This window comes from Canis lupus, chromosome 4, assembly GCF_048164855.1.
Source record: "Canis lupus baileyi chromosome 4, mCanLup2.hap1, whole genome shotgun sequence".
Taxonomy (NCBI): domain Eukaryota; kingdom Metazoa; phylum Chordata; class Mammalia; order Carnivora; family Canidae; genus Canis; species Canis lupus.
The window spans coordinates 15,124,127-15,146,961 of record NC_132841.1 but is presented as its reverse complement, the minus strand read 5'-3'; the positions used below and the strand labels follow the sequence as shown (position 1 = coordinate 15,146,961).

Sequence of the window (22,835 nt, the reverse complement as noted above, 5' to 3'; positions counted from 1 at the left end):
ACATAAGAGGGAAATAATCAATAAAACAACAGGCTGAAATGTCAAAATGGCCATTAAAATTGAGGTACTTTACAGCATCATGGTATTCCTGTTGCAGAACTCCTTCCCCCATGCCCCAAGTTTTAGGTGTCTTAGGTAAAGGGCAAATCCCTGTCAGTTGACGTTAGACTTTCAGCATTCAACATAGGAGAGTATTTGAGGATATAAGAGATGCAAAGGTAGGGAGAGGGGAGACCAACATGCTGGAAGATCATGATGGGATCTTTCTCTCTAGGGAAAAGACAAAAGAATAAAATCCTAGGTGAAGTATGTATTTAAGGCTTGTAACAAACCTACCTTTTTAGGCACCTCTCCCATACTTTTCCCATATAAACCTTCTCTAGCCAACTGGGTCTCTCAACATGCCTTGGAATTGCCAGATACAATTCAAAAGTATTTGCAATCTAAGGAGGTACATATCCACAGTGAAAATGAATAAGGAAATGAATAACTAACATTTTTTTTTCCCAGAAAGTGCTAATTTTCACCAAGAATCAAATAAGTTTCATCATTGTAACTCTCTATGGTTTTCAGTAAAGACAGAATCAACACAGGGGCATTTGTTCTTGTGCAGGTTAATATAAGGCTAAAGTGTGTTTCTCAACACTCTTCAAACAGTCCCACTCTGTGTCTTCTACCCCTCTATCCAGTAGTAAAACAAGAGGAAAGGGGAAATATGATTAATCCATTGATCTCATTTTAGGTGGATAAACGATTTCAATATAGACTTTACCTTGCCCACTATAAGAAGGTAGCAGAGATCAGGGGGGAAAGAAAAGAATAGCATAAATATCTTATGGGGAAAATTGGTGAAATCTGATTATTGACTGAGACTTACCTAATAGTCTTGTATCACTGTAAGTACCTGATCTTGATAAACATACTGTGCATATATAAGAGAAATGTCTTAATTCTTAGAAAGTTAACCCTGGAGTATTTAAGGGTAAAGCGGCATGATGTCTTCAACTTACTCTCAAAGGGATCAGAAAAAAGAACACGAGAGAGAAAACAATAAAACAAATGGGGAAAATGTAAACAATGAATGACTCTGGGAAAAGAAGGATACAGAAATTGTTCATGTTTCATTTTCACAACTTATTGTAAGTTTGAAATTAGATCAAGTAAAAAGTTTGAGATTAAAACGTTCACAGGGTTAAGTTTCAGGATCTCGTGGGAAAAAATGACGGCCTATAATGGTGAGAAACAACTTTGGAGATCTGTCAGACAAGTCCCTTCAATTCAGGGACAGGAAGATTGAGGCTGACTGGGGCAAGAACCCGCACGAGCATCTATCAAAGACCAAGTACAAGCGCGTAGCACCAAGCCCACGGTCTCCCAGTCGAATATCTTTCGCCCAGGCTTCCCCTCTGTCCCCACAGAATTCTTCTTGACTAATTTATGTCTCCTCTGATTACTTTCTCCGACTTTCTCAACTTCACTCAAATCATTTTTAAACACTTCTCCCAAAGTGTATTTCATGCACAGCACACTAATTCTGCAGGATTTTAATAGATGTTATATAAAGAAGTCTGTGCCCAAATAAGCTTGGGAAATACGCAGTCAAATAAGGTAAAACAGACATCTCAAGGCCTTTCAAATGATAATGTGCACATTGTGGGGTAGCTGGGGGTACAGCATAAAGCATTTTCCAAACGTATTTGGACAGGGAAGGCTCTTCCTCCCACCCCACCCCACCCCAGTCCTGGGGCTACACACCCCAACACATTTTAGAACAGCTAGTGGAGAGCAGCACATGAATCATGAGTAAATGCTGCACGACAGATGCCACGTGTCATTTCTCCCATTCAGCATGACGAAGCTCCACGACTCCGGGACCGTGGGGACTTCTTACACAGCTGCTAAAGGAGAGATGGAACCCAGGGCTGAGCCCTAATTCTGGCTCTGAATTGACAAACGACAACTCTGGACAAATCAGCAAATCCCTTTGAGCTTGTTTCTTCATCTGTAGAGGAGAGATAACATCTATATCGCAGAGTGCTCTGTGCGGGCTAGCCGATTTTATCTGTGAAAGTTCTTTGTGATCTACAGACTGTTCCTTCAACAGTAAGGTGGCAGGCGGCTGTTGCAGGAAAGGTGAGGGTGGTCTCTGAAAAAGAAGCTGAAATAAAATACTGCTGCACGTGGTGGAAGAGTACAGGACGTGGTTTGCATCGACGGTCCTCTTGCAGAAAAAGTAGTCTGTATGCAGTTCCAGACTTGTTAAGGACTACGTGCGTAAGTCGGTTTGAAAAACAAAGAAAAGGACCGAGCAGATGCTGGGAAGTGCTTAAGATACAACTAGGGAAATGCACGCTTTGGATTTTGGTTTGTCATTCTTGGGCAAGGGACACTGCTGTGACACCTCCATCATCATTTTGCATGGTATTTTAACTAAAAGATCTCAGCTCCCTAAAAGGCAGCTCTTTCTCTCTGGCAGAAGGAGTTTCCCTTGCATTCAGCCGGGTTGGAGGGAGCCACGGTGACAGCCCACCACCCGCACATGGTCTCAGCGGGGACAGTCCTTCAGCCTCCGATCACCTCACATCCCCTGGAGCCACCGTGTCCGGTTCCTGGACCCCACCACAGCCAAGACATTTTGACCAGTGCATCTCCCAGTACCTAAGCCAGTTGCACGGTGGTTTTTGATATCCCATGGATGCAGAACATTTACAACCTTGAGATTCTCTTAAATAAGTGATTTGATTTTATTCCTCTTCACAATAGTTCTTTGGGGCGGGCTTGACTGCTGCGGTCATCCCCATTGTAGAGCTGAGGACGCTGAGGCCCAGGGGGGTGAGTATGTTCCCAAACTGAGGTCCCAGTGCTGAGATGAGCTTCGGCTGATTCCTGGGCCCGCACACCGACCCCTGGTCCAGGCTGCGCCCAAATCTTCAGCTCCAGCATCTTGCCCGCCAGGTAGAGGCAGCAGCAGTAGCAGGGCTGGTCTCTCATTTTAGTGAAGAAAAAAAACAAAAGTGGATTATCCAGTGTGGTAGCCCTAAGTGTCCCCCAAACCTCTCCCTGCCTGGGTACTTCAGTGCTAAGAACTGCACCCACGAAACAATCGTCCTGCCGAGTTCCTTTCCCCGATGCCCTGCTTTACTGTGCAAAGTCTCCCAGAAGGTCACACCGCAAACAGACCCAAAGGAAGAGGAGAGGAGAGGAGAGAGCAATTGGCAGTTGTCTAAGGGGCTATGAACAAACCAGAAGGCTAGGCCTGGGAGGAGGGAAAGCTGTGATGACCGGAGGGGGCGGGGCAAGGGCGGCTTGGGTTGGGTGCCCCTTCTCCCCACAGGCCCTGAAGGCAAAGGAGTGGCATTGAAAAGACTCCCGAGCCCTGGGTGCTGAACGAATTGGGCCCAAAGCACTGCTCTAAGGTGCTGTGTCTCCAGGGTCTGGGGGGTGTCTGCTTGCATATGTGAATTCCAGAGGGGATGGGAGGCTTTTATTAAAATTCAGGATCCTACGGAACACAGAAGGCCACAAGCCAAGGAAAGGAAGTGGTGGAAACAATTAAGAAATCTAAGCAGAAACGGTTGCCCGAGAGAGGGCCGCAACTGTTCTTTCGACCACATCCGATCTTTGCTTCAAATTGTTATGCAGGACAGTAATTGTCTCCTGGGAGGGCAAGAGGCAAACCGGGCCGGGCTGGCCTCTAATAGGTTTCAACAGCAAAGCACCCTCATAAATAGTGCATATTGTGAAACCAGAGTTTTTTTCCTTTTCCAGGAGACCTCTCCCAACCCTCCTCCTTTAATTAAAGAAACGTGGCTTACCAAGAAACAAATACCTCTTTTCATAAGGCATTAAGTATGGATTAAGGAGGAAAAAAGAAAGGAAAGAGGATTCTACATGGAAGAAGTGAACTTTCAATGAGCCATTGATGCCGAGGCTGTGACATACAGATAATTCCATGTCTGTGATCGCCAGCACCACCTGCCGAGTCCCCGGCATCCCCTGTCTGGCATGCGACAACATCGTGCCCCCAGGCCCCTGGCTAGACTGAAGTGCGAATCAGCTGGACTCAGTCTGGAGCAAACCTCTGCTCTCCTTAGTCTGGTTTCTCACCAGCCCCGATTTGTTACCTGCACCAGCCACTCCAGTTTTGTTCACACTGTATTTTCTTGTGCCATCTGGTGGATTTCAAGTGAATTTGCAGAAGAATTAAAAAAAAAAAAAAAAAAAAAAAAAACGAAAACAAAACAAAACCAAAAAACCCCAACCCAGTTCCACTTAAATGTGGACTAGTTTCATTTCCAGACTCACCTCAGAGAATCATGATGACACCTCTAAGGCAACAGTTTTCTTGATCTTTTCTAATTAGTTTGCCTGTGTGCTTCACCCATTGACTTTTTAAAAAGTCACTTATGGTTTCAAAATTAGCAAATCAAGCACGTGGTATAAAATTCAAAAGGTGCACATGGTGAAAAAAGTCTCTCCCTTTGGTCACCCAGTCCCTGGTCTAAGAGGTGACCACCAGTTACCTTATTCCAGGAATGTACAGCACACATGTATGTCTTTAACAAACTTGTGCATGTTTTATATCCTGATTTGTTCGCTTTTTCCGCTGACTGTATCTCAGAGAGCTTTGCCTCATTGTTCTGGGCAGCTCCCTCATGGTCGCTTGCATACTATGATGGACATTATGCAACCAGTCCCTTTTCTATAGATATTTAAGCAGCTTTTAATTTCCCGATATTCAAAATAATATCACAGTGAATAGTCTTGTACCTCTGTTACTTCACTCCAGTAAAAGTATATCTCCAGGTAAGTCCTAAAAGTGGTATCTCTAGATCAAAGGACATTAGAGGCATTTTGATTGTGGAGAGTCACCTTCAGGTTACTCTTCAAAGGAAGCAACAGTGTCTGCCTCTATTAGCAATGTAAGAGCGTGCCCATGTCCTGGACTCCGGCCCTCGGCATGTTATCTACCTTTTGGATCTCTGTCTATGTGTGAGAAGTGGTATCACGCTGAGGTTTTTTAAACAAATTCCGAGAGGTTTGAGCATCACTTCATACACTTAACAATCTATCTGTATTTTCTTTTCATTGCTCACTCATTTTCCTGGCCCATTTTCCCACTGAGTCGTTAGCTTGCTTACTTATTTGTAGGTCTTTGTTTATTAACAAAATTAGTTCTATCAGGTGGAAATTTTGTTCCCAATTTGTTATTTGTCTTTTCATTTATGATATGCTTTTCCATGAAGACTTTTTTCTTATCATACTGTCAAATCTCTCAATCTCTCCCCTGGACATTAGAATCAGTCTAATTTAAATAACTTTACAAACTATTGGTGTCTCTCTTGGGATTACATTATAGTTCTAAATTAATTAACGGAGAGTTATCATCTGTGTAGTATAGTCTTCCTCTCTTAGGATATGGTATGTTTTCTATTTGTTAAAATGTTGTTTTTTAAAAAAAAAAACTATTTTATTTATTTGAGAGAGAGAGAGAGAATGAGTGAGGGAGGGGCAGAAGCAGAGGGAGCAGCAGACTCTCCGCTGAGCAAGGAACCTGATGCAAGGCTCTGTCTCAGGACCCTGAGATCATGACTTGAACCTAAGGCATACGCTTACCACCTGAGCCACAGGCACCCCTTGTTAAAGTTTTTCTTTTGTATTCTTCGATGCTGCTGTCCAGCTGTTCATTTTTCCTGTAGTACTTATCACATTGTATTACTCTTTATCATTCAACTATTTAATATATTTATTCTTTCCTGTCTGTCTCTTCCAACTGAAATGTAAGATCTATAAGAATGAGGATCATTACCTATTTGTTCACTGATCTAAATACTTAAAACAGTGCTTGGCACATAATAGGCACTTAATAAATACTTGTTGAATGAATGAATGAATGAATCAGTCAATTTATCAATCAGTCAATCAATGGCAGGCTCTTCTTCGTGGCCCATTTTGTCCATGGGAAATACTCATGCATTCTTGACTCTGGTCCAGGCCATTCCCAGCACAGCTTTTCTCCTGTTGGACCCTGGGAATACTGCGCCCAACCATGTCCTCTGAACCCCTGACTGCTCAGGATCTGTTTCATACAAGCCCACTGTGCTCAACAAACAACTTGGAGACTCTCAACCTCTGAGTGGTCCCAGCAAAGCCCCTCATCTAATGTAAGATAGAACTGTACACCTAACCTTTCTCAAAATTATAGAGGGAGGCCTCTCATTATTCCAAAGTGGATGCTCATTCCAAAGCAAACTTTTCTCTATTCCCCTTTATCTCTCTTGACTTCTCCATCCTTTTTTAAAGGTTAAAATTGTGATCAATCACCAGAAAGCTGGGCTTTATTTTAAAATGTGGGAGCACTTTGGCTTTTTGACTTGGGGTTCCAGTTTTAAACTGAAACAGAAAGAATTATACTTTATAATTATAAAGTATATTTATACTTTTATATAAAGTATTATTATACTTTAATATCTTGCTACATACAATTTTATAAACAGTATAGAATCTTTTTTTGTGTGTTTAAAACTTACAATGAATGGTTTTATAGTGTAGGCAACACTCTGCAGTTTGATTTTCTCAATCGACATTCTATCTTCAAGAACTATCATGTAGATACACAACGATCTAGTTCATTCATTTTAATTGCTGTCTAGTATTCCATTATATGCCACAACTGACTTTCCATTCTTCCATTCATGGATATTTGAGTTGTTTTCAATTTAAATTTCAATTTAATATTACCAATTGCTAACACATCCTTATATACGTCCCCTTGGGCACATGCAAAATAATACATCCAGGATATACACCTACAAGTAAATTTGTTGATTATGCACACTTTCAATTTTAAGAGTTATTGCAACATTGCTCTTCAAATTACACTCCCACCAGCAAAATACTAGAATTCCCTTTTCTCTAAATAGTCACTTCCTGGCCAACTCTGATGATAGTCACAATTCTTAATTTCTACCAATTTTATATGTGTAAATAGTATCTTGTTTAAAAATTGAATTTCTTTGGTTACCAGTGAGAGTATCTTTTTATATTTATATGTAAAAATTTATTGAGATAACTGTAGATTCATTTGCTATTGTAAAAAATAATATGAAGGGATTTTTTTGTACATTTTCCCATTTTCCCTGTGGTAACATTTTGCAGAGCTATAATATAACAACACATCCAGAATATTGACATTGATACATTACTGAACTTATTCTGATTTTCCCAGTTTTACTTGTACTCATTTACATTTGTGTGCATGCCATTTTCTTTTTAATATTTGCTATTCAAATTTACTCTTCTGAGAATTGACTATTTGTAGCCTTGATGATTTTCTTTCAGGGTTTGCTTTTGGTTTTTTTGTTTGTTTGTTTGTTTTGGTCTTTTTATTTATATGTAACATAGGTCATTCTAGATTACAATCTTTCATCTCTCATATGCATTAAAATACAGTACCTTTGTTCCTTCTACTTTGTCAATTATATTTTAACTTTATTGTGATTTTAAAAAACACTGAGTAGTCAAATTTAATATTTTTTTATTTCAGTTTAAGCTTTTGAATTTTGCCAAGAGAAATCATTCCCTATCCTGAGATCCTAAAATATTCCCTAATATCTTCTTCTAATGCTTTTTAAAGTTCTTTTTCATATTGTATTTTTTCCATTGGGAGATTGTTTTTATGTACGGTGTGAGGTATTGATCTAATTATAATTTTTTTTGTAGGAAAACCAATTTTTCATATGAAGGGTTATTTATTAGTTCATCCCCTCTCTCTGATTTATCTCATTTTTCCCCCTCCACTGTTACAGAACTAGGGCCCATATATGCTTGGTTTCACTTCTAGGTTCTCTATTCTGTCCTGATGATCTATTTTTCTATCCATGTACCAACACCATCTTACCTTAATTACTATGGCTTTATAACAATCTGGATATGAGATAGCATAGGCCTGCATTTTCTGTTCTTATTTGTGAATAGTGTTAGCTATAGACTATTGTTTTATTATTTTCTGACTTCTTTATGAAAAATACAATTTTTTAAGTTTCCTGAAAAATTCAATCCCTTTATTGACACAGAATTGAACTTACAGACAGCAAATTTTCCACTGAGTACTGCTTTTAGCTACATTTTAAAATGTAATACTATTGTTTTAACTTAGTACTAAATAGTTTTTAATTTCCATATTTGTCCTCTTTAACACTTGAGGTTTTTAGAAGTATGTTTACCCCCTAAAGGTATGACAGCTGCTTGTTGTTTGTAACAGTCTTTTTATTGTTTTTTTTTTCTAATTTAATTATTTCTTTGTGGTTAGATAACATAGACCATATGAATATATTCTTTGGAATTTGTTGAGACTATTCTCATGACCTAGTATGTGATTAATTTTTATAAATACTCAATGGGTGCTTTAAAAGAATGCATTCTTGGTCTCTTGTGTACAAGGCTCTGTATCTACCCTTAGATCGAGCTTTGAAGTTATGTGGTGCAAATCTTCTACACTTTTACTAGTTTTCTTTTGTCTACTTGATCTATCGAGTTCTGAGAGAAATAGATTAGAACCTCCTGCTATGATTCTGGATTAGCCTCTCTTCGTGGTTCTCTCAAATGTTTTATGTATTTTGAGCCTGGCTCATTAGAAGTACGTAGGCTCATGATTTATATATCTTCCTGGTCGATTGCTAAACTACCCCCTCACTTTCCAAGGTCCACAGTCCGCAGAAAGCATCTGTTTGTTCCTGAAACACATAAATCACAAAATATTTCAAATTGCTGGTGTCAGTGTGCAGCTGATCTACTGAGAAGTAGATTAAGTGAGAACTTGGGCCACTCCGTGCAGCATACTCCAAGTGGAGCAGCAATAACAATGGACTCATATCCCATGCAGAACTATACATATAGAGAAGAGAAACATTTTTAGATCGTTATTGACTATTATAATCCTTAAACATTGGTACAACTCCAAATTTGTTTTTATTATTTATTTTAAACACTATTTATTGATACCAGTGATTCTTCCTGAAACATGCCAGAGAATAGAGCTAGTTTAAAATAAAATGTTTTCCTTCACTATCTGCAGTCCACTTTGGTATCATCAGCCTATACACACTATCCTCCAAATGGGAGCTTCTTGAAATGTTTGTCCTCCTCCTTCATAATGAGGCAAACTCTACCCATCTGTCAAGACTTGGTTCAAGCCCCATTCGGTGTCCCAGAGTGCTCTATGTATGAAAGCTCTGAAGACAAATTGTTTCAGAATCAAATTCAAGTTTCCCATTTAATTGCTATGGACTATAGAGAGGTTAAGAAATAGGACTGCATCCTCTCTGCATCTATTTTTACATAGATTAAATGGGGCTAAGGCCTGTCTCAGAGACTTGTCTGGAAGGTTAAGGACAGTTATTATTTTTTTTTAGGATAGTTAATATAAAGAAAAATGTGATGGTTCTAGAACTTAGTTATCCCCTCCTTCTTTTCCTTCCTTCAATATTATACCTGGAGAACCTGGTAAAACCTGTGCTGCTTTTCCATCTCTGGTCTCATATTGGGGAGAATGAAAAAGTTTCCTACACAGTTGCTTTCTATCTTTTCAAATCCCTGAATTCTTTCTCCTTCAGAAGACTAAGAGAACTCCACGAAGGCAGGGAATGTTCCCCATCTCTTTATATCCCCAATGGTGCTCAGAAGAACACCGAGTTCACAGTAGGAGACATAGAAAATATTTGTTGATAAAAGGAATAAAATAAAATTTACCTAATTAATTCTCTTTGTCTTGCTCAACTTTTGGCAGAGATTATAACTGGCAGAGGAAACCACCTAACTAGAAAAAAAGGAAAAAAAAAAAAAAAAAAGAGCCTGGTAATGACTTTTTTTCCACAGCTGAATTCCTGTACCCAAGTCTCACTAACAAGGAGAGAAAAACCAAATAGGAAGAAAAAAAAAATCAAATATTTGCCCATAGCTTCTGCTACCAAATTTCCTAGGAAAAAAATTAAATTTCTTATTCACTAAGTTTGAATCTACAGATGAGAATTTCAATGATTTCTTTCCTTTGGAGAGTTCCTATTATAGCAGGCATAGGTTTCCTAAATACAAAGAGAGGTGATGTGGGCCTATGGAGGTGTGAGCCTCTCTGTATCCTATCCATAGAGACTAGCAGATAGCCTGAAACAAAGGAAGATTCCAGGAGAGGTAGCAAATGAATAAGTCAATGAATGAATAAAGTAGTGATGCCTAAACAACTATGTAAGTCCAGTGCCGGATGTCTACCCCCAGGCAGGTTGTGATGTCTATTTTCAGTGCTGCCAAATTCTGGAATGCAAACTAGGCAGTGGCCTAGCCCCAGGGGAGCTCCAGCAGAGAAAGCAGTTGCTCTGAGATATATTCAACTTTGTCAACAGACCAATGGGGTGCCTGCAACCTCTAGAGCTTCGGTCCCTTGGAAGTCTGAACTAGGCCAGGGTGGGCCATGGCAAACGTGAACAGCGAAGAATCACATTCCTAGGTTCTGCCCCCTTCTCTTTTCCATGGTTCTGTGTTCTTCCTCTACTTCCCACCTCTGGCTTCTAGAGCCCGGAGCCCTACACCCATCTGTACTGGAGTACTGTATTCTCCTCCTCTAAAAGAAAAGAGAGGATAATGTTCATGCGTCAAAGGCAATGAGACAGAATGGGAGGCAGGGAAAGAGGTAGAGGAAAGTAGCGGAGAACAAAGGATATCAATGTCTGTTTTATTCAGACAATGTAGGACACTGCACTGGGCACTGTTAATACGTTATCTCATTTAATCCCCTCAATTAAGCTATGGGGTCAGTATTATTATGCCCAGAGAGGTTGAGTAATGTGCAGAAGCTAATACCACTAGGGACAAGACACAGACCTCAGATTCAGGTGTGTCTGATTCCAAAGCCAAAGTCTCCATGACCTTATGCCAAATAAATTGTTGGATTAATTTTCCAAATGGTGTTAGAGAGCTGTCTAGTATTAGCTTAAAATACAAAGAGGTCATAAAATCTGGTGACACAGATAGATAAATTTTTTTTTATAGATTGAACCAACTTGGTTACTTCTTTGGGGGCATGCTAAAGAAACAAGTTCATTAAGCGCAAATCAGAGACACAAAATAAGGCAATATATCACAGGTGCATGTACAAGAATTGATGGAAACACTGCATTCACAAATCGTGTTTCTTGTAGTTTTGCACAGTGTGTTGAGATATATATTTTTAACAAGAAACAACACAGTGAGTACATTATGCAAAATCATTGAACATATCTTGTCTTTTTTATGACCATTATCTATTTATCTTGTATAATTACCTACGTTTCCAGACTTTTTGCCCATCCTGCATAATCCAGAAATCAAAGGGTAACCTGAACCCAAAAGAGTAATTGCATAATGAGTTTTAGACAGTGTGAGAGAGAAGTAGGATAGATATTTTTGGAATAGCAAGGATTCCTAAAATCACACTGCATAAGAGATTTTCTGTTCTTCCCCCATGCAGGATGGGATTAATTCTGGGCCCACTTTTCACCTGATGCAAATGGTCTGACTCTACTGCCACCTCATGCTGAGTCTCCAAACTTATCTGTAGGAAGAGGACCTTAGAAATCAGTGATTGCATTAGCAAAAGTCCTGGAATCCAAGCCTATGAGACAATGGCCATCCCTATCTTCTCATTATTGGCTGGACTGGAATCATAGCGGGTGCTGTGCTCAGATCACCTCCCCCACTCCACCCCCACTCCTCCACTTGAGTGCCCTATACAGTAAACAATGGCAGAGGCTGGTGAAAATAAGAATGAAAGAGTTAATTAAGCTGTGGTCCTCAGCACAAGTCTGTAACATCGATCTTATGGAATCTCAATAAATGCTTACAACTCATCACTACTAAGAATCTAATTAGACATTTATTGCTTATGTAATTCTGAATTAATGGCATAGCAACAAGATTTATATCTCACATATTTGTTACACCTCAGCACTCTCCACTTTAATAATCAATTGATATTTAGTTAACATATATTAACTATCTTATTAAAACTAAATTAAATGCTATTCTGATTTGATTTTATTAAATAAATGTTGGCAACACTAATGAGGTGCGGGCCATTTAAATCATGAGAGAACAGCCAAATCCAGCCCCTCTGCTAAGTGAAGTAATTTCAGAGTGAAAAAAAATGAGCAGATGTGTTTCTCAACTTGACAATTTCATAAATACTGAAGAACTCTGTCATGACGGATTCCTGACCAATATCTCGAAAGAGATGGGAAAAAATTTCCATTATATGCTTCATTTCTAATAAGGCTGTGCTAAATATGCCTCAGGGGGAAAAACACTTCCCCTTTGGCCTCTGTTGTAAGGTCACTGATTTTGCGGAGAGCAAGACCGCATTTATCTCATGAGAGGAATTCAGCTTAGCCCTCAACTTCTCTGGTAAGAGTACTTTTGAAACAAATACAACTGGACTTCCTTAAGCAACTGATTATTTCTCTTTGGGTGGGAAACTAGATTTTGTTCTATCCAGGGAATAGCACTGAAGAAATAAATTACTCAATAAATACCCATTCATTTAACCATAATTGAGCACCTGCTATGTCCCAAACTAAATAGAGTACGATCCTATCTTAGAGGAACAAATATTCTGAAGTTTATTCTACTCACTGGGCCTGGTTCCATGAAAAATATAAAGCATAAGGACTGAGCTGTGCCCTCAAGAAATTTGTATCATTAGGAAAAAAAGTCAGATGTATGAAAATTACCTGCAACTCATGTATCAGAAGTCTGAACCCACGCTGCTTTAGCTCAAGTGTCTTGTAAAGTGCCCAGCATGTAAAACATACTTAATAAATACTTGTTGAACAAATAAAAAGCTCTTCTGGCACAATGAACATGTGATTTTCTGGATCTAAGGCCTCATGCAAAAGCATGCCATCTGAAGTTCATTCTTCCAAAACTGCAGATTCCTAGTCATAAAAAACAAAAGTAAAGGTAGAACAGTTGACAGTGGTATCTAGGTGCCAGCAACAATAGTTAAAAAAGTGAATACAACCATGTGTCTTGGCCAACAATTGTGCTGGCAACCCTTCACTTATGTGCTGCCAAATTATGATTGATGTGTAGAGCTTGTTCTTTTACAACTGAGAATTCATACTGTTCCAGAAAAATCTGTAATTGGGAACTTGAGCTCAGTAGGAAGCTCAGGAAGGGAATCATACATCTTGGTTTGCACGGGATGGTCTTTGTTTTTACCTGCTTTCCTGATGTAATGATTAATCGCACCAACTTTCACTCTCGAGGGTGTGCTGATCCACATGATAAATTGTATAATCACCATGAGTACAAGCTAAAGCCTGTACAACCAAAAACCTGAGGCAGGGCTTCCGGTTAAGGAGATAGATTGCACACACTTTCACTTCACTTTTGGCAGCTATGTTCTTTTCACGTGTTTAAGATTTTTAGTACTTTCATTTTATAGAATATAGCTATAGCTATCATCTATACTTTGTCTACCCGTTGACTCTAAAATTTAGAGTACTCGTGGTAAGTAATATTACCAATTATTAAATATTCTGGTTTTTCCCCTCTGTGGGAGGAATATATACATATCCCTGTATATTGAAGTCAGAAGTAAGCCATATTACTCACTTTGGCCAATGTGGGTGGAAGTGATATGTGCCATTTCCAGCCAGAAGTTTAAAGTAATAACACATGTATCACTATCTCTTCTCCTTCTTCCATGAGATAATAAATGTTCCAGCTATGGTTGGTCCATCAGTCTGGATCCCAGAGTGAAAGTGACATAAAGCGGAGTGACAGCCACCCCACAATGGATATGTAATGAAAACAAGAAATAGACCTTTGTTGCAAGCCATGATATTTGGGAGCCAGGTGTTATCTCAGTATAGGCTTGTCCATCCTGACTGATACAAAAGTTATTAATGGACACAAAGTGTTATTGTAAACAACAGCAGCAGCAACATAAACTAAAGTTGCATTGACTCTAGGGTTCATTAGTGGAAAGCAAGGAAATTGCTATTGAAGGTGAAAGGATGAAGAACCATATCCTTAATGATCTTGTAGCTTTAGAAGAAGATGTGAGCAAACAGTATTTTAGGAGCTTTAGCTGGTTGTTACTAGACCCCTTTGGCAAAAAAAAAAAAAAAAAAAAAAGAGATATGAGCTCAAAAAGAATTGATCAGTCTGGAAAGAGGAAAAAGAGAGAGAGAGAATTCAGAAACTTGGGAATTTTTACAGTTTGGAAGATATAATTGATTCTTATTTCCACTCAGTAAAGCATAGAAAAAGACTATCTTTGAATAAAAAAAAAAATTCCTACTAACATTTAGCCTTGTGTCAAAAACCAAATTGCTGTATGTCATTTGCGGAAACTTTAACCTATGAATATGGCATCTAGTAAGTCCTTTTAATCAGACAAAATGGCTCAAGAAGAGATTAAGAATGTGAGTCTCCTAGAGAAATCAGATAGAGACAAGCTACTAGCAATTAAACATCTACAGACACATATTTCAAAACAGAATAGGAATTTTTTGACAAGAATCAAATAGATAAGTTACAAGTTGAAAGCACTGTGCTACCAGGAGAACCACGAGTCTAGATCCAAAGAGATTGTTCGAGATTTAGAACAACCCTTGCCTTTCCTCCCATCCTTCCTGCTTGAGCTTGAAGTAGGGGACTAACACTCTTCAGCCTATAGAAGACCATGTTCTACAATTCTCTGTGAGACATAATCAAAGAGAACAGTGGAAAGAAAAGTCTTCCCAAATGATAGGGCCAAGGACTAAGGAGAAAAATGTCTAGGAGCTATTCCCAGGGAGTAGAATCAACATCTAATCAAGAAATCCTACCCTCTCCCAGACAACATATGTCCAAGAGGATCTTAGAATTTGTAGAGACTGTTGACATCTGGGTGTCTTTGGAACAAAAAGAGCTACATCCAGATCTGATACAGAGACCACCTCATATCACCTGGAGCTACTGGTCTTTGTTTTAGAAGTACAGGTAAAGACCAAGTTTCTGTTTGAGACTTCTGGTTGTCTCTCTTGGAGATGGAGGAGTACACTCAGCATGTGGAAAGGAGGTTACTGAATAACTGAATGATAGAAAAGTGGCCTATGGGAATTTGTATTACTGTTCATCAAATATTTTTGTTTCATCTCTGTAGTGTCTCTCTCTGTGGGAAGATTACACACACCCTTTGTTTTCAAATAAGGAGTGATTTGGCCAATAAGATGTGGATTAAAGTGATGAATTCCTGGGTAGAGTGTCAAGAAACATGGATCACAAATCTCTTTTCTCTCTGCCATGAGGCTGACAATATTCCAGACATACTGAAATGGAAGTAGCATATATCTGAGTGTCAGTTGGCCTGTGATGGACATTTAAGGTGAGCAAGAAATAAACTCTTGTTGTTGGAAGCAACTGAGACTTGGGGTCATTTGCAGCACAACCTAGCTTATTCTGTCATGGCCATAAACAATGCTAATGATATTAAGATTATATAAAGATTATTCACCATAATCCCAAGTAATGTAATTGGACCTATAAAGAAGAAGATATAATTGCACATGCCTAAAAGAGAAAGCTCCAAGTACTTAGTGATACACAATCTTGCTTCCTGTTTGAATTATGACTTTCTTACAAGTATTTAGTTTTTCCTGGACTTTCTAGTTGCCTATATTTTCTGCCCTGGAAAATTTGGGGATCTTTATTTTATTCTTGGTGTTCTAAAGTTTCATCAGGATAGGTTTAAATGAGGATCTCTTTTCATTTATTCTGCCTCAACACTGTCTTCCTGAATACAGTTTCCTTCCCTCCATTCTCTCATCTCAAAAACTTATTCCAGACTTGCATCCATTATTTAGCTCTCCACCTTATGTTCCCACTTGCAGTTTTCTTAGAATTACATTATGATCTGTAGTTTCCATTAGACTATGAGGCATGTGAGTACAGGGACTGAGTCTTGCTCCATTTTCTATGCCTCACATAGCATAGTAATTAGGGCAGAGAATAAACTTAATAGCAAAATACTGAATTTTTTACCTTTTATATGCTTCTGGTGACAAAAGTACTTAATCATAAAATGGTAAATTGGATTTTAAGAGACTACTATCTTCAGCTTTCAGTAATGAATGACGAACACTGTCCACTAAGACCCACAAAGCAGAATAGGAAATGTGAATGGGTTCCAGTGTATAGATGCTCTCATAGCATGAAGCAGTTATATTGTGTTTCTCTGCCTTCTAAAATCCAAACCATGGGGATCCCTGTGTGGCGCAGCGGTTTAGCGCCTGCCTTTGGCCCAGGGCGCGATCCTGGAGACCCAGGATCAAATCCCACATCAGGCTCCCGGTGCATGGAGCCTGCTTCTCCCTCTGCCTGTGTCTCTGCCTCTCTCTCTCTCACTGTGTGCCTATCATAAATAAATAAAAATTTAAAAAAAAAAATAAATAAAATAAAATCCAAACCATGCTGAAACAGCATTCTTCTGTTATACCAGGGCTGATTCAACTACAGAACCAATTCAAAGTCTTGGTACAGTTCAGCATCTAATTTTACTTCCTGAACTATCTGACTTAAACATTCCAGCCTTTCTCCAGAGCTTCCATGGAAGAGGAATTAGAGAAGTCTGTATTTGGACTTCCTAGCACAAGATCTTAGTTTATCTTGCTGGCTTCTTTGACATCTGTCAGAACAAATCTACTCTAGATCTAACTTTAGTCAGGGCTTGATGGAGTGAGCAAAAAGTATATGGTGGAATTTCTAAGCTTCAAGAAAATTTCTCAACCCTCCAAAATATCTATTCAATTGTCATCTGGTTCCCCAAATTAAGTCTTTAATCTTCAGCTTAGAAATTTAGAAAACCAAGTTTTTAATACCTGGAAGGAAATGTTACATAAAAGTCCAACTGTGGAATACCTTGCCCCTCAAACCAGACTCTGTGGAAACTCTATGGAATTTGGATTATTTTGAGGAACATAGTTTGAAAACCAAAGTTTAAGGCTATATCTATCTAGCGAGACTTGCATAAAAGCAACTAAAATGTGTCACCAGTCAGTGATACTTCAAGGTAGAGGAATTTGAGGTCCTTTCCTAAGAGAAGATTTTTCTCCTGAGTGCAAAGAGTATGATAGACAACTGGTCTTTGGAGCACAGGGACCCTTTCCTCATCCCACAGACAACAGACATGGGATGGGTACACCAAATGTTCTTCAATGTGCCTCTTCACAACTTCTCAGAGGGTAAACCCTGATCTTGGCTACCTCTGTTATAGTATCCTAATACCCCTCAGATGCAGGAGCTTCAATAAGATCCATGTGAGTTTTAAGAGGGGCTCCATAAATACAAATTGAATAGAAGTTTTAGGCAGCCAAGAGTCTGCTAGCTTTCTGGAAGATTCCAGTCCAGCCCCCACACTACCCAGCTGCCTGCACCTGATTGGCCTTTTGAATAATTGATCACAGCTGGTGGCTTAATTGGGCCTGTCACAGGAAGGCCAGCTCCTTTTAGACACAAGGTTCCATCCTGCACAGTGCCCTCGGGGCCAGTGAACTCACTGGGAGGAAATGTGACTCCCACTTCTCCAGTTAAAGAACTTGGGGCATTTCCTAGATGGAGCTGCATGCCAGGAATCTGGCCTCAGCTTGGTGGGCTTGAGAGAAGAATGCTAGGTCCCTCCTTTCTACTTTGAATCTCTAGTTTTGTATGATTTGCTTTTTAAGGTTGCATGAGGTGAAAGTGGTTTTCTTTAATATCAGTTCATGGCAGGGAAGTCTGAATTAATGGAAGTTCCAACTATATGCCATTCTAAATATCTGTTTATTGGATCCAAGTCATCCCAATAGCAAGGCCTCTGGCCCCAAACCAGTTTGTGAAGAGGTAAGAGATGATAGCTAACTTTTGGCCCTTTATGACTGACACAAGGAGCTGACCATGGAGCAAGACCACATCTTGCCAGGGTGGTCCTGAGGGCTTCATGAAGGGAAGAGGGTAAGTGGTGGAACTCTGTGGTAAAGTGTATCCTCATCAGGATATAGACTAACAGGCATTGTCTGAGGGGACGCTGCTTACTTGAGGATGAAGAAGCAGATAAGGAGGGTTGGCAATGGAAATGGCTAATAAAAAGCTGGTTACGTTGGTAGGGCAGGACCGAAAGAAATTAAGGATGGCACGTCCAGTTTAACTGGTGCTATGGCACTATGAACTCTACAGGACAGAGCTGTGTCCTCTTCTTCATGGTTATGTCAATTTAGGGGAAAATATGTTCCGTTTTGAAGTTGTCTGAAATTCCCATAGGATAGTCAAATAAAGACTATCATGAAGAAATTGAATATACTCTACCCCTATCTCCCTCCCTCTCCCCGTGACACACACACACACACACACACACACACACGGCAAAAAGTATAATTTTCCATGACAAATTAACTGAGTCTGTAAAAACACATTAAGGCAAAAAATATATATATGAATAACTAAATAGGGGATCCCTGGGTGGCTCAGTGGTTTAGCGCTGCCTTGGGCCCCAGGCATGATCCTGGAGTCCCGGGATCGAGTCCCATATGGGTGCTCCCTGCATGGAGCCTGCTTCTCCCTCTGCCTGTGTCTATGTCTCTGTCTCTCTCTCTCTCTCTCTCATAAATAAATAAATAAATAAATAAATAAATAAATAAATAAATAAATAAAATCTTTTTTAAAAAAGAATAACTAAATAAACAAACTGAAATTTCAACAACTCCGCCAAGAAATTGAAAGACAACCTAATTACAATAGGGACATTTTTTGCCAATCTACTGCCCTTTTTCTAGGCTAACAGAAGCCTAATTTTGTGTGCTCTGGTCCACATGGTCATGTCCTTCAAGAAAAAGGGACTTCTGCCCATGGCCATGGGAATCTCATTCTACACTCTGACGATTGGTTAAGCATGTACATATGATATAATCCTGGCCAAAGAGACATGAGAAAACTGATGACTTCTAGAAAAGTTTTTTGCTTGTTCTTTAAAAGAGATATGTGGTGAGGGAGGGGCACTCCCTTGTCTGACTCTCTCAATTTTGTAATGTCAGTGTATGACTCCTCCAACGTGATATACATTTTGTGACAATGAGGAGACAAGACTAAGACAAAAGTCAACATGCTTTTCCATCAAATGTTAGTGTTCAAAGATAGCCCTGAGTTTTAATGCTGTTAAGGAGTTACTGAATTACCAGCCTCCCTCAGGACTTCCCATTACAAGAGATGATAAAATTATTTCGTAAGCTTTTTTTTGCTTGGATTTCTGCTACTGGGAGCCAGAAAGCATCCAAACTGATATACTAATAAACCCATACTGGGACAATTGATGAATGACTTAGTAATAAATCCAACACTGGGCAGCCCTGGTGGCGCAGTGGTTTAGCACCGCCTGCAGCCCGGGGTGTGATCCTGGAGACCTGGAATCGAGTCCCACGCCAGGCTCCCTGCATGGGGCCTGCTTCTCCTTCTGCCTGTGTCTCTGCCACCCCCCCTCTATGAATAAAAAAATAAAAATCTTTTTAAAAAATCATCTTAAATCCAACACTTATAGTGCTTACTCTTTGTCAGTCATGGTTCTAAGGGTTTTAGCCAATTTAATCCTTATAACAATTATAAGAAGAAGATACTATTGTTTTTATTTCCCAGATGAAGAACTTTGTTACAGTGAGGTTAAATCATTTGTTCAATGTCACAAACCTAACTAGTGGTTCAACTAATATTACAAAGATAGGCACAGTTTGGCCCCAAAATCTGAGCTCCAATAACCAGGAAGTTAGACTGCCTCTCAGATTGACGAATAGGATCTGGGTTACTCTTATTCAAAGCCCATTACTGGGAATCATTATGAATAGCAAAGGAGAAGTCAGAGCAACACAGTTTTCACTTCCTCTTCAGTGAAATTCTTTCCACTCACTCTCTGCAACATCACCAGGTTCCTCACTATCTCCTGGTTCTACCCCAAAGCAAAATCTTTGCTCAGATATTCCTTTATCCTAATGGTATAAATGATTAAATATCAGGAGTGTTTAGGTATTAACCACAATCAGAGCCTACAACCCAGCCTGAATTTTTGCATCTGCTTGCCTGAACTTAGTTGCTAAACAGTTCATTAAACTCAGATTTATTGAGAGCTGAGATTACACAGAAGGAAGCAATATCCCTTCCCCCAAGGGCCTATGGTCAGTGAGAAGAAACAGGAAATGAAACTAAAAATGATCATGAAATCAAGGATGTAAGTTATAGATAATGGTGGTTGCCTCTTGAAAAGGCACTTGGGGGAGTGAGGGTGGAGTACTGCAAGGAAGGAACTGACAAGAATTGTTTCCACTCTAAGTCTGTTTAATGCTGTTCTGCTCTCTCTGAATTTTTTCCCATATGCATGTACTATCTATTCAAAAATAATTAGAAAAGTTTAAAGCTCAATAAAATGTGACAAACTCATTTAGAGGTATAACCAATATGCTTTGAGCATACAAAGAAGTAAAAAAGACAGGAAAAGGTATTAGTTTGCTAGAGCTGCTGTAAGAGAGTACCACACATTGGGTGGCTTAAACGATAGAAATTTACTATTTCACAATTCTGGAGGTCAGCAGTCCAAGATCAACATATCCACAGGCTCATTCTGTGAAAGTGAGGGCAGAAGCTAGTCTAGGCCTCTGTCCTAGCTTCCGATGGCCTCAGGCATTCTTTGGCTTATACACAGATACCTTCTCTCTGTGCATGTCTGTTTCTGTGCCCAAATTCCCTCTTTTTATAAGGACTCCAGTCATATAGGATTTGGGCCCACTCTTACAATCTCATTTTAACTTGATTACCTCTATAGAGACCCTGTTTCCCCATAAGGTCACATTCTGAAGTCCTGGGGGTTAGGACTTCAACATATGAATTTGGGGGGGTTGGTGGAGCACAATTCAACCCCTAACTAAATTTATAGGAATGTTTCTGGAAAAGATCTATTCCTTCAATATGATACTGTCAGGAGACCATTTGGAGGCTTCTTGTCCTAGAACACTAAATTTTCTCAAGTCCTGATAACAAGTAACCCCTTGACATTTTGATATGGTGGGTGAGACCACATGGACTCGGCTTTGAGGGGCACAACTTGGCAAGTGGTAAGTGTAACACATGACAAGCACATACTGAGTCAGCGAGCCTGGTATCTAGGCAACAGGCAGCTTATAATGCTGTGTGCCCTAGTTCTGGCTCACTTCCCCCATGTAGCTACAAAATCAGAAAAGGCATATTGTCGAAGCTTGAACACTTACAGGCAATTTCCATTCTTATGCTACTGATACTGCAGTTGTGAAAACATAAGGAGTCTCTGGTGGTTGATTCAACTTGTACCAATTTCTAGAATTTTATTTTATAATCAAATAGCGTATCCCACTGAAGAGAGTGTTGCCTCGTGCAGAGACAAGACAATTTCAAAATCCTGTTCAAGTTACATTTATAATAAAAATTCAAGATAAAGTAATGTTTTCTCTCTCATTGACGTTAAGAGTGTGACTCAAAGGTTGGAATGCTAAAGAGGGCAAGAAGTTAGAGAACAATCATGAGGATTGTTGTACATCTGTGCCAGAATATAGGCAAGGGTGGGTATACAATGGGCAGCCTGGATATTGCAATAGTAATATGAATATAATATGGTCAGAAATTAATATGAATAAAGGAAATATGAATTTTAAAGTTAATAAGTATTGTGAGTAGCATTAAAATTAATAAGTGAATTAAAATTAATCACATATATTAAGATTAGTATATATTATATACATTAAAATTAAAAAGTATTCTGAACATGGATACCAGTAAAAATAAGAAAATACAAATCAATCGAAAAATCCATTAATGTGTTTTTTTCAATTAATTGATCTGTTACATAAGAACTTAGTAAAGTGGAATTTCAAATCAGCATGAGAAACATAGGCCATCTCTCTGATCCCTGCCTTAGTATATATTAACATAATATACTAACAAAAATGTTTAATAGTTTAAAAAATTATACATGAAAAATTTGAGTCCATTAAGGGAACCGAACTACAGATGAAAGTATATAAACAGTTAAAACTTTCCATGTTAATAAATTGAAAATGCAAACACGCTAACTTTTTATACATGAAAAGTAGATGCAGACCTGACTAAGCATGGCGGACCCAACATTGGTTGTAGCACAGAAGGTATGTATAAATTGGTACAACATTTCTGTGGGTCAATTTGGCAAGGATATCCTAAGATATCCTAAGTTTATCCAGAAGGAAAATATCATAGATATATGCTGTAGCAGATGTGGTCAGTGCCTGTCCATGTCCCTCCTGTGCACACCACCTGGTTTCCAGCTGCCAGCACTGGCCACACTCTGCCTGCGGTCTTTCTGGGTACGGAAGCGTGCCAGATTACACAGGAGGCTGGAGAAAAGTTCCAAGTAGGACTCAACTAATGATACCCAGAAGTTAAGGATTCCTCAGCGTCACTTGGGACAACTGTGAGGAGAGTTCTTTCTAGACCCCAAAGGTCACAGTGGAATTGAGCCTGGCTGCCCATGGTGGTAACCTGCTCATTGACACCCCACCTGTATTGACTTTCTTCCCTTCCCTTCTCACTCTCCTTACTGATTTTTTCACCCTTCCTGAATCACTCCCAAATAAGCGACTGGTGCTCAGGTCCTTATTTCCAGGTCAGCATTTGGCGGAACTTCACCAAAGATATGGGCAAACGTTTATTGAAAAGGATATTCATCACAGTGTCATTTACACTACTAGAAAACTGGAAGTATCATATATAAATAATAAAAATAATAATAGGCTCAT

General features: G+C 39.3%; 1 protein-coding gene across 3 annotated transcripts in view; it reads right to left on the bottom strand.

Moving 5' to 3' along the window:
- Nucleotides 1–1,528: 1,528 nt before the first annotated feature.
- Nucleotides 1,529–22,835, bottom strand: part of ZNF365 (zinc finger protein 365) — a 115,843-nt gene continuing 94,536 nt past the window's right edge. Inside the window, exons 5-7 of one of the 3 annotated variants that reach the window (XR_012029438.1) lie at nucleotides 12,759–12,962; nucleotides 9,751–9,817; nucleotides 4,728–8,735 (exon numbers count right to left, since the gene is read on the bottom strand). Coding sequence is in view for 1 of the 3 variants with exons in the window: in XM_072823229.1 (XP_072679330.1) it covers nucleotides 2,792–2,986 (195 nt within the window). In the remaining 2 variants the exon portion in view is untranslated. Of the gene's footprint in view, nucleotides 2,987–4,727; nucleotides 8,736–9,750; nucleotides 9,818–12,758; nucleotides 12,963–22,835 lie in introns of those variants that run through there. The other 2 variants (XR_012029439.1, XM_072823229.1) reach the window with 2 other exon arrangements.